At 40.9% G+C, this 12809-nt stretch overlaps 1 protein-coding gene across 10 annotated transcripts in view; it reads left to right on the top strand.

Annotated features, from left to right (window-relative positions):
* Window positions 1–12217, top strand: part of LOC126259432 (probable cytochrome P450 301a1, mitochondrial) — a 414350-nt gene extending 402133 nt beyond the window's left edge. For 4 of the 10 annotated variants that reach the window (XM_049956238.1, XM_049956242.1, XM_049956240.1 and 1 more), the window contains exons 11-12: window positions 4474–4680; window positions 11470–12215. In XM_049956238.1, the coding sequence (XP_049812195.1) occupies window positions 4474–4680; window positions 11470–11586 (324 nt within the window). In that variant the 3' untranslated portion in view covers window positions 11587–12215. Of the gene's footprint in view, window positions 1–4473; window positions 4681–11469 lie in introns of all 10 variants that reach the window. The other 6 variants (XM_049956243.1, XM_049956237.1, XM_049956234.1 and 3 more) reach the window with 4 other exon arrangements.
* The last annotated feature ends 592 nt before the right edge of the window (window positions 12218–12809 follow it).

Here is a 12809-nt window from a genome sequence, read left to right as displayed (position 1 = left end):
TTGCACATTGCTGTATACACATTCTGTGCAGTGTTCTTAAGAGGGGAGGAAGCTATGTACAACATCTTACACAATGAAACCACCGTCTTAAATTTTCCTTATTTTGCAAATCCAGTCTCGAATCTTTTTTAGTTGATGGGGCGGCGTGTACACTTCTGTAAATGCTTCACCTTTGAGTGCACATAACTTACTTTTTTCACGAATTTTGTGACCGGTATTTGAATAACAACTAGGCTACCTTAGGAAGAAATCGGACAATAAACGTATAATGCCGTTTCTATCGACATAGCGAACAAGATGACTCTGAACACTATGGGACTTAACATCTATGGTCATCAGTCCCCTAGAACTTAGAACTACTTAAACCTAACTAACCTAAGGACATCACACAACACTCAGTCATCACGAGGCAGAGAAAATCCCTAACCCCGCCGGGAATCGAACCCGGGAACCCGGGCGTGGGAAGCGAGAACGCTACCGCACGACCACGAGCTGCGGACTAGCGAACAAGAAGGGTATTCAGTTTTCAGACTCAACACCAGAAAACATTGTAATTAATGCAGGAGTTCAAATTTTGTAGATTTAGAATAACACTATGTTTAAGTTATACACACATCACAAAAAGTTTTGCATCACCCCGCTTCCCAGAACCCCTAAACTTAGACGTTGACTTTGAATATTGTATCACAGGCACAATGCCTTTGACTGTTCTGAGATACCACTAAACCCGCCAAAAGATGTAAACAACCATGCATAAGCTGCGCCTATTAGATGGAGGGGGTACTACAACCGATCATTTCCAGTCATTCAACCAAGAAACAGGTACACGGCTCGTGTTGTCTATAGTTCAACCATGCCTAGACGGTCAATAGCGCGGTTAGATAGCGTCCACATTGTTACTTTGTGCTTGGAAGGGCTCTCAACGAGGGAATCGTCCACTCGTCTCGGATTGAACCAAAGCGATGTTGTTCGGACATGGAGCAGGTACAGAGAGACAGGAACTGTCGATGACATACCTCGCTCAAGCCGCCCAAGGCCTACTACTGCAGTGGATGACCGCTACCTACGGATTATGGCTCGGAGGAACACTGAGAGCAACGCCACCATGTTCAATAATTCTTTTCATGCAGCCACAGGACGTCGAGTTACGACTAAAACTGTACGCAATAGGCTGCATGATGCGCAATTTCACTCAACCACTACACCATGCAGCGCGGCACACATGGGCCCAACAACATGCCGAATGGACCGCTCAGGATTGACATCACGTTCTCTTCACCGATGAGTGTCACATATGCCTTCAACCAGACAATCGTCGGAGACGTGTTTGGAGGCAACCTGGTCAGGCTGAACGCCTTAGACACACTGTGCAGCGAGTGCAACAAGGTGGAGGTTCCCTGCTGTTTTGGGGTATCATTTTGTGGGGCCGACGTACGCCGCTGGTGGTCACGGAAGGCGCCGTAACGGCTGTACGATACGTGAATGCTATTCTTCGATCGTTAGTGCAACCATATGGGCAGCATATTGACGAGGCATTCGTCTTCATGGACGACAATTCGCGTCCCCATCATGCACATCTTGTGAATGACTACCTTGTGGATAACTATATCGCTCGACCTGACCGGCCAGGATGTTCTCCAGACATGAACCCTAACGAACATGCCTGGAATCGAATGAAAAGGGCTGTTTATCGACGACGTGACCCACTAGCTACTCTGAGGGACAATCTGGACCGACAGTGCCTTGATGATCTTGTGGATAGTATGCCACGATGAATACAGGCATGAATCAATGCAAGAGGACGTGCTACTGGATATTAGAGGTGCTGGTGTGTACAACAGTCTGGACCACTACCTCTGAATGTCTCGCTGTGTGGTGGTACAACATGCAGTGTGTGGTTTTAATGAACAATAAAAAGTGCGGAAATGATTTTTATATTGATCCCCATTCCAGTTTTCTGTACAGGTTCCGGAACGCTCGGAAGTGAGGTGATGCAAAACTTTTTTTTAATGTGTGTATTATACAAATCGCAATAATGTGAACTGTTGAGAATATTAAAGCATATTTTTCTAATTTGATTGTGCTTGACATGAATATTGATCCCCTTATGGTACAGGTCCAGCATCGTATTACAGGATCAGTGGTTCTAGGATATTTCTAACACGTCTTAATTCTCGGTGTATGGAGGAAGAAAGACCAAGGGTACTTACAAGTGTGTAAAGTTACGTAACTGACTTAACTAATGCGATATGAAGAGTGGCCCTGTCATTTATAAAGTTACATCACAATGAATATCCTACAACTAGAGCATACCCTATGGATTTCTCTGAGATTTTCTAGGATATTCAGACTATATTCTCGTCCCCCAGCTAATCAAAATTCACTATTAGATCAAAACATTATTAATAAAAAACACAAAATAATAAACATCTTTGATCAAGGGAAACTAATCTCTGTTCAAAGAATAAATGCAATTCTGCACTGTACAAATGTATCTTAAGTCAGAACCCATTTAAATCAAGATTAAACAATGACATAATTGTCCAATGGACATATAAAACAAAATAGAAGTCCCTCAAAACTAATACTAGCAATCAACTGCCTACTTCTGCCCTGTTTGTTGGAACGTGATCTGTGAAATGACTGACATCGCCGCAGCACGAAACTCTAGAAGAAACTGCTCCTGAACACTAGGTGCAAAACCTCAGTGGAGATAAAAAATACGTTAACAGTGATCACAGCAATTTACTTTTACACCCCTATAATGCCGGAACGAATTGCAATATGACCGTGAATATAACGTGGTGGCGAAGCGGAGTGACGATTCTCGAAGAAATCTGCGCCGTCGGCAAGGCTTCAGTCCTTCAGACTATTCTTAACGATAAAATACAAGACCATGGACAGCAGACTGCGGCCCACAAAATACTAAATCTGAATACTGGCTTGTAGCTTCTCTGCACACAGCAGACGAGAGATATGAAATCCCAGCCATAAAGGCGAAATTCAGAAACGTCTCAATATGACAGTGTAATACGAGAAGTGCTCTCAAGACCACCGTATGCTGCATAATGAACGGCAATTCCCAGCGAGAAGGCGAAGTTCAGAATCGTCTAAGTTTGCAACAGGTACAGCGGCCTAACTACGTGCTAAATTACAAGCTCCCCTGAGAGCAAAAGATAGTAAGTCTGTCCGTCGTCGAAAAGAGCTGACACGGAAGACGTCTGTTCCTCATGGGCGTCCAAATCGAAGACCCTTTCTCAAAACTACCGGCCCTGCCGCAGACCTCTGATTTCCTCCCTCCTAAGCGTGCACAGTGAATCATAATCATAGAATTCCCTGACTAGTCTCCCTCTCTGCTCACTTCTCCAACTGCTGACCGACAAGCAACTTTAGTTTGGTTTTTGGCTTCGGAACTTCTAGAATTCATCTCCACTTTGTCGTCTAAACAAAATTCCACCAACTGGCGGTCCCTCATCGAAAAATTCGCGGTAAGCAGCCTGGCGCACGTGACCACCACCTGACGGCTGATGGCGCCACCAATGTCGCTTAGGACATTCCAGACTTTCTCTGTATTGTTCAACAAGATTTCTAGGCGTCACTGCAAGGGGCCATCGAGCTCAGGAATACACTGTGTCTGCACTCTCGTGATGCAATCTGTGAGGTCGCCAACCACTCTAACATGAAAGGACCTTGAACTGATCAGCATGTCGTTGAGGGACCTCCCTCAGTAAACTGGACTGGGATACCACCTTCGAAAGCTGGGATACCGCATCCCCACACTGCTCGGCAGTTCTGGGCTGGACAGCTCTGCCTGCACACACACTGTGAGACCTATGTCCCATTTCTGCATCTTGTTCCTCTCGGCACACAATCTTTGATAACAAAAACCAATCACCTATGATGCAATGAGCATTAAGAATTAGTGGGAAAGTGCACTCTGTGGTGTCAGTCACATTTAAACGTCTTCATAACAATAGAGAATCTATCAGATAGTTCCTAATTTCAGATTAATCACGCAGCAAGGAGTAGAAACTGAATCATTGTAAGGTGCAAAACATTGCCACCTTAAAAGTAAAGTTGGTTGTACATTTAACTTTTAGCAACTATGCTGTTGTAATTAATAATTAGACTTGTCCATGTCCTGCTGCAGTACCGTTGTAAGCTTGTACTTTGCCCTGTGGTGATGATGAGCTGCCGATCGCACAATGGTGCTGGTATTTCAGTCCCCCTTGTTCCACCACCCACCCCATCCACAAGTAATACTGGTTCATTCACAATCCTGGTGGAAAATGGCATAGTCTTTATTATCAGCTTAATCTCTTGCACAGCTATGGTTTCTACACCATCTACAGCGCTCCAAGGGAACCACTTTGCTGTTTTAGGGCTGGGGGGGGGGGGGGTGTAGGCTAACATTTTGTCTGTTGCTTAACACACGTGAACACAGTCTGGACTGTTTGATGTCTTTGTCGACAGGTGGATATGGTGCTGGCCAACGTAGTGCTCACCAACTCGGATGAACACTTCTCACAAGCCTCCGAGTTCATTCCTGAGCGATGGCTCAAGGACGATCACTCTGCCCAGACAGCGCACCCCTTCGCCTTCATGCCCTTCGGCTTCGGCCCCAGGATGTGCATCGGCCGCAGATTCGCTGAGCTCGAGATCTACACCTTGCTGGCCAGGGTAAGTAGTCTGCACTCTCACTCGCGCGGGGCGGGGGTGAGGGTGGAGGAAAGGGAGGGAAGGCGGCACATCTGTCCTCAGCTGGTGGAGCAGGTCCCATCTCCTTCACTACCAACAACACAGCTATTTTTAGTTATTTTATTTATTTACACGTCAACTTCCGTAAGACAAAATTGTGGAGCAAATCTCCAAGGTCATGCAACGTGTCAGTACATGAAATTACAACATAAAAGTAATAACTGATAAAATAAAATGTTTATGAACCCAACAAAATTCAAGCCTTAAGTTTATGTAAACACAATCAACATAATAACATAAGAATCAGCTTAATTTTGCAAAAAAACTCTTCATTTTTGATTTGAAAGCGCGTGGACTACTGCTAAGATTCTTTAATTATTTTGGTAGTTTATTGAAAATGGATATAGCAGCATACTGCACACCTTTCTGCTCAAGAGTTAAGGAAGTCTGATACAAATGGAGGTTGGATTTATGCCGAGTATTAACTAAATGAAAGCTGCTTATTCTTGGGAATAAGCTGATATTGTTAACAAGAAACGACAGTAAAGAATATACATATTTAGAGGCCAATGTCAAAATATCCAGACTAGTGAACAGGGGTCGACAAGAGGTTCGCGAACTTACACCACTTGGTGCCCGAACCGCGACGACTGGACCCTGTGCCGGCCGAAGTGGCCGCGCGGTTCTGGCGCTGCAGTCTGGAACCGCGAGACCGCTACGGTCGCAGGTTCGAATCCTGCCTCGGGCATGGATGTTTGTGATGTCCTTAGGTTAGTTAGGTTTAACTAGTTCTAAGTTCTAGGGGACTAATGACCTCAGCAGTTGAGTCCCATAGTGCTCAGAGCCATTTGAACCATTTGAACTGGACCCTGTACACTTGACAGCTGCAGTCAAGGTCCCCTCCACATCTCGGATGAGGCCCCCAGCGGACATATCGAGTGAACACTGGCTTTCTTTCCAGCCCTCAAAGCTATCTTCCTAAGGGGCTCCATAATGCGCCTAACATTGGAGCTCCTACAACTGGCAAACCCCTGCCCATGTGTTCCTGCTCAGACGCTGCTGAAGGGACAGCCACCTGTTCACTCACAGGGTGAACAGAAGATGCCATTAGCCAGCCTCTACATTGGCCCAGAAAAGAATCCCATTTGGGTTGACAAAGTGTGGTGATAGACCCTACCACTTACAAATCGAGCAGCGCACTTCTGAATTGTAGGGGCCGTGTGTTAATTACTACAGGTTGCTTGTCATGCTTTTGTGTGGCAAGTACTTCCATTCTCCGCATAATGTTGAGGTGTTGTGATGCACATGTAACTATAACAAATATTTTTCACAAATAGCGTAGTAAAACACTTTTCACTTCAACAGAACACAGTGTGAATCACACATAACATACTTGTTATAGTTACGTGAATCACACTGTGTTCTGGTGAAGTGAAAAGTGTTTTACTACGTTATTTGTAAAAAATACTTGTTATAGTTATACGTGCATCACAACACCCCAGCATTATGCGGAGAATGGAAGTACTTGCCACACGAAAACATGACAAGCTACCTGTGGTAATTAACACAGAAGTGATCCAGAAAATTCATGCACAGCAAATGTAAAGAATAAATAAAAACGAAAACCTACTGATGATGGCACAGTGGTGCCGAAACATGTTTGGGTACTGAGAAAAACGGTGTTTTGCATAACTGGTGGACCTCACATCCAACCAATTTTAATTGCAAACACGACCAATACAAGGAGCTGCAAATCAAAATGATGGACAGTACACTATTAATGCTAAATTCGAACACTACAGGGTCGTTTATTTCTTCTTATCTGCATTATCTTACATTTTGCTACATTTAGTCCAAGCTACCATTCAGCATACCAAATAGAAATTCCATCAGAGTCATCCTATATTTTTCTACAGTCACTCAACGACGATATTTAGCCATATACCACAGATTCATCAGCAAACAGTCTTAGATTGCTTAGATTGCAGAGAACAAGAGTGACCCTATCACACTTCACTGGAGCATTCTTGACCCTAACCTTGTGATTAGATTAGATTAGATTAGTTTTTCGTTCCATAGATCCGTGCTGAGGAGATCCTCGTGGATGTGGAACATGTCAATTTCTTTTAAGCTGAAATAACAATACTAATAGTACGAATATATACAATACATCATTTGTTTGTATTAAAAAACTCGTAGATGGAGTAGAAGGAGTTGACCACTAGTAAGTCTTTCAAGCTCCTTTTATACTGATCTTTATTTGTAACTAAATTTTTTATGTTTGCTGGCAAATTATTGAAGATGAGTGTTCCTGGGTAGTGGACCCCTTTTTGAACTAAAGTAAGTGCTTTTAAGTCCTTGTGCAGATCATTTTTGTTCCTGGCATTGTATGTATGAACTGAGCTGTTTGTTGGAAAAAGAGATATGTTATTTAGGACAAATTTCATTAAGGAGTAAATATACTGAGAGGCAGTAGTTAGTATACCCAGTTCTTTGAAGCGATTTCTACAGGACGTCCGTGAATTTACTCCACAAATAATACATATTACACGGTTTTGGACTGTGAAAACTTTTGTTTGACTTGAAGAGTTACCTCAAAATATTATACCATATGACATTATGGAATTGAAGTAGACTAAGTATGCAAGCTTTTTCATTTTTATGTCGCCTATGTCTGTTAACACTCGAATTGCAAATACAGATTTGTTAAGGCGTTTCTGCAGTTCTGTGGTGTGCTCCTTCCAACTGAATTTATTATCAAGTTGTAATCCCAGGAATTTAAGACTGTCGACCTCTTCTATCTGCTCTTCTTCATACTTTATGCATATCCTGGGTGGAAACCTCTTACAGGTTCTGAATTGCATATAGTGAGTCTTTTCGAAGTTTAATGTCAGTGAGTTGGCTTTAAACCATTTATTAATATCCATTAAAATATCATTAGCAGATCTTTCTAGAACTACACTCGACATACTATTTATTGCAATACTTGTGTCATCTGCAAACAAAACGAACTCTGCTTCTGGCAGTGTAACTGATGAGAGATCATTAATGTACACAAGAAAAAGCAATGGCCTAAGATGGATCCTTGTGGGACACCACATGTAATTTCTTCCCATTCTGATGATGACTGATGGCTTAATTCACTAGCCCCTTGCACTGACACCCTTTGTTTCCTGTTAGTGAGGTATGACTTGAACCATTTTGCAGCACTGCCCGTGACACCATAGAATTCTAATTTATTTAAAAGGATGTTGTGGTTCACACAATCGAATGCCTTTGACAAATCACAGAAAATACCTGCTGCTTGTAACTTGTTATTTAATGAATTAAGTACATTTTTACTGTAGGTGTAAATAGCTTTCTCGATATCAGAACCCTTCATAAATCCAAACTGTGATCTTGATAATATGTTATTTGTGGTCAGATGGTTGAGAAGCTGCCTGTACATTACTTTTTCTAAAATTTTTGAGAATGCTGGCAAAAGTGAAATCCATCTGTAGTTTGATGGTATCTCTTTATCCCCTTTCTTGAATAGAGGCTTAACATCTGCATATTTTAGCCAGTCAGGAAATGTCCCAGTTATAATTGACTGGTTACACAAGTAACTTATAATTGTACTAAACTCATAAGAACATGCCTTAATTAACTTTGTTATTTCATCATAACCACTAGAATGCTTTGTTTTTAAAGATTTTATTATGGAAGTTATTTCTTTTGGTGAAGTGACTGACATATATGTACCTGAAGCTATTTGTAAAGGCTAGTTTCAGATATTCCAGGGCATTATTTACTGATCCTGACAATCCCATTCTATCAGTAACGGATATAAAGTACTTGTTAAATAGATTTGCCACACTATGCCCATCGGTTACTAATGTGTCATCTACCCTTAGTGCTATTTGCTCCTGTTCCTTTCTGGTTCTACCAGTCTCCTCTTTCACTATAACCCATATTGTTTTTATTTTGTACCCTGACATTGCTATCTTCTTCTCGTAGTGCATTTGTTTAGATGTCTGAATTACTGTTTTTAATATTTTACAGTAATCCTTGTATTTAGCTAAATCTTCAGTATTGGAGCTATTCTTGGTCGACAGATACATTTTCCTTTTTGTCTTACAGGAAATCTTTATTCCTTGTGTAATCCATGGTTTTATTATAGACTTCTGTTTAATTTGAGTAACTTTTAGAGGAAAACAGTTTTCAAACATGGTACTGACATTGTTCATGAATGTGTAATATTTTTCATGCATGTCATGAGCACTATAAAATCCTTCCAGTTCATATCTTTGAGCAGTTTTCTAAAACACGTAATTTTTGGTTGATTGACTACTCTCCTGTACTCGGATTTAGCAGTCTTGATAATCTGCTTAGAATTTACATCTAAAACAAGGAGCTGCATGTCCTGATCTGATAGTCTATCTATTACAGGTTTTATGATATGATTTTGTTCCTTTGATTTGTCTATAAAAAATTTATCAGTGGCTGTCCTTGAGGATTTAGTGATCCTAGTTGGAAAGTTTACAGCGTGAATGAGATTGAAAGGCAGCATTACTAACTGCAGTAAATGTTTACTGGAAGATTGCATTAGAAAATCTGTAGTAAAGTCACCAGCAATCAGAATTTCTATGTTTCTTCCTGTTAAATAACCCAAAAGAGCTTCTAGATGATTTATGAATAGATTATAATTTCCTGCAGATGCTCGGTAAATAGTTACTATTATATAGGATCTGTTATGGAACTCTACTTCTGTTGCACATGCTTCTAGATGCTGCTCTAAACAGAATTTATTAATGTCAATGTTCTTGAATTTATGGCAGTTTTTAATAAATGTGGCAACTCCTCCTCCATCCATATCTACTCTGCAGAAGTAGGAAGCTAGCTTAAATCCTGAAATGTTTAACATATCTATACCAGTGGTCACTTGATGTTCAGAGAGGCAGATTATGTCAATTTAGTTAGAGGAATTCATTACATCGAAACAAATGAGTAGTTCATCAACTTTATTTCTGAGTCTCGGAATGTTCTGGTGTAATAAACATAACGGATACTGCATACTAATGGGATTATAACTGCTTTGGCGAAGATGAACTGGCAGTTTATGATTACTTTCTGTTAAACATTGTTTAAATGGAGGCTGTATGCTAAAATCTGACTCCTGTTCATCTGTTTTCTCAAACTGTGTGTGTCCGCCAATCTCTCTTAAAACTCGTTTTCTTTCCCCTTCCCTACCCTAAAAAAGGCATCCCTCTGACACCTGTGACCACTGATATTTTACCACCTGTGACAGTGTCCTCCCTTACGTTTTCTGCAATCAACCCAGACAGTTTTCCCTTCCCTTTCCTATTGAGGTGAAGGCCATGCCTAGTGTATTCCCACCGATCGATAGCATCCACAGGAATCAAACCAATATGGGACCCTATATCCGTCCTAAGCAGCCACTCCATCTCCAAGTTCACCCTACTGATGGAAGAGTCCAAATGAGTCTGATCATGGCGTCTCAACACAGACACAAATCCCACACTCGTATGCTTCGTTTCTGATGCTATCTTCACCAGGTCACTCTCTATAGAATATTCAGAGTCTCTGTCAATGCTATTTCCCCGACCACCCACTATAACCACGGCATCCTCCTGTGTGAAATTCTTGCATAAAGAACCTAAATCCTCTGTTACCTGACCCAGATCTGCACTAGGCTTAAAAAAGTTTGTGACCTGGTACTCTGGACCTAGATTTTCCTGCAGTAGTTGGTCAACACCTCTACCACAGGAACTACCTAACAACAGAACTTTCTTTCTCTTTACAAATTTCCCCACCTTTTTCAAGTCCTTGATAGCTTGTTGTGCCCTTTCTACAGCTTCAGCAACATGAGGCTCATTCGATTCTGACTGAGGCAACAGGTCAAATCTATTTTCAAGATTAATGATAAAGCTGTCTGATGCTCTCCTTTGCCTGTTCCCCATATTACCTGTTGCCACTTCCCATCTCTGTTCACCTTTCTCCCTCTTTAACCTGTCCAGATCCTCCCTTGCCTTGTCTAGGTCAGCTTGAAGACCTACTATTTTCGCTTCCTGTTCTAGTATTTTCCTATTTCTACTTCAGATCCTACAATACCACTGGTGAGCCTCATTTATGTCCCCATTTCCCACGTCACTACATTCGCCCCAATGAAAGAAACTACAGCATCCATCACACCATACCCCGGAACTATCGATCCTACGGCACGTCACACACTTCTCAAATGGTTCAAATGGCTCTGAGCACTATGGGACTTAACATCTGAGGTCATGAGTTCCCTAGAACTTGAAACTACTTAAGCCTAACTAACCTAAGGACATCACACACATCCATGCCCGAGGCAGGATTCGAACCTGCGACCGTAGCGGTCACGCGGTTCCAGACTGTAGCGCCTAGAACCGCACGGCCACAACGGCCGGCTACACACTCCTCACTCATGGTAAAAACAGAAATCGTATAAACTGATTTAAGTACTGACTAAAACGTAAACAAAGAACCCTAGAAACTATTCGGGATTTCCACCTAGTTGTATTCTGCTTTTGATGATTGATTCTGCTCATTCTCCCTGATTTTCTGATCACTTCTTCCAGATATGGAGTTAAACAAGACTGGATTACATAAATATTGGGTGTGAAACAATGCGCCAACGAAAAGTTTAACACCTGATGTTATGAGATCGTTACAACTTGGAAAGATTGGAGAGGCAGGGTGATAATAGGGGCTGTGACAAGATTGTTTGCTCGCCTGTGTTTCCAGGTTGTACGCCGCTTTCAGCTGGACTTTGATGGCGAGATGCGATGGAGGACTACGGTGCTGCATGCACCAGTGACACCACTCACCCTCAAGGTCACCGAGAGGGAGCAGGAGGTGTGACACCACACCCCTAACTACTGCTCTGACATCACAATGAAGAGCAGCTACTGTGTAGCTGGACCAGTATTGGAATCTTACACAACCCAGTACTGATTGGCATTGATGCTTTGCAACAGTATTCATTGTTTTCAATTCCCATTTTTTGCCAGTTTTTCAAAACTTGATGTGAGTCCCAAAGTCAGGAAATTAACCACATTCATTTCATTTTATTGTATATTACAATACTTTAACCTTATTTTTTAGCCAGTATGATGGAGTGCACATTTATGTTTCTTATTTTTAGGAAGAAATAAATAAAGCAATTGAAGCTAATTACAAAAATGATATTGACTTTCACACTACGACAATATTTATCAAAAGATAATCAGAATCTTATCTTATTACGTGTAAAAGAGTTTAAGAAGATTTATATGATAATTATAACAGTAAATGTATAATAGACACAATGGAAATAGGGATGACTACCATCAATATGGTTTCAACTTTCTTCTACAAGCAGTGTTTCACAGTTTCTAAATATTTCAATAATCCCATCATAAACACTTCAAAAAGTTGTTTCAGAGAAATTTTTTTGACCAAATGTACATCTTTAGTTTTATACAGATATCTGGTATTATGTCAATATTTGAAGACAATCAGTCAAGAACTTTTGAAGATTATTGCTAAAAACTTTTATATATATATTAAAATGTGCATCTCTGTCTGCCTGAACATTTACTACAGCATCCTGTAAAAATTTTAAGTAAATCTATCGAGAACTTTTCAAATTTTTGCTAACAATATATTGATTGAATATACACTATTAGCTTTTAAATCGTAATTACAGATTTTTGAAGAGCATATAAAATTATGTATTCATACCTTTTTACCACATGGCGTGGTTTTCCTGCTGTATTATGTTTTTACAACTTAATGTAGACAAAATATTACAATTTCAAAACTGTTATGACTATGCTTGAAATTAATTAATTTTATGTAAAAGGTTTTATGTGTGTGTGTGTGTATCTATTTACATTATGTTTCGCTTATATTTTCTTTTCTCCTCATCTTCTTCACTGTGGAGCTCTGTGTATTGCGGTGTCACTGTCACTGTATGGCTATCTGCCAGCTGTAAAAACAAGATGGCGGACAATGGAACAGTTGAAGGTGTGGAAACAAGATGGCGGTCAGTGGAACATTTGAAGGTGTTACGAGCAGTTCTTTTGAATCCTTCAGAGGTGCAT

Source organism: Schistocerca nitens, chromosome 5, assembly GCF_023898315.1.
Source record: "Schistocerca nitens isolate TAMUIC-IGC-003100 chromosome 5, iqSchNite1.1, whole genome shotgun sequence".
Lineage (NCBI taxonomy): Eukaryota > Metazoa > Arthropoda > Insecta > Orthoptera > Acrididae > Schistocerca > Schistocerca nitens.
This window is presented reverse-complemented; position numbering and strand designations above follow the sequence as displayed.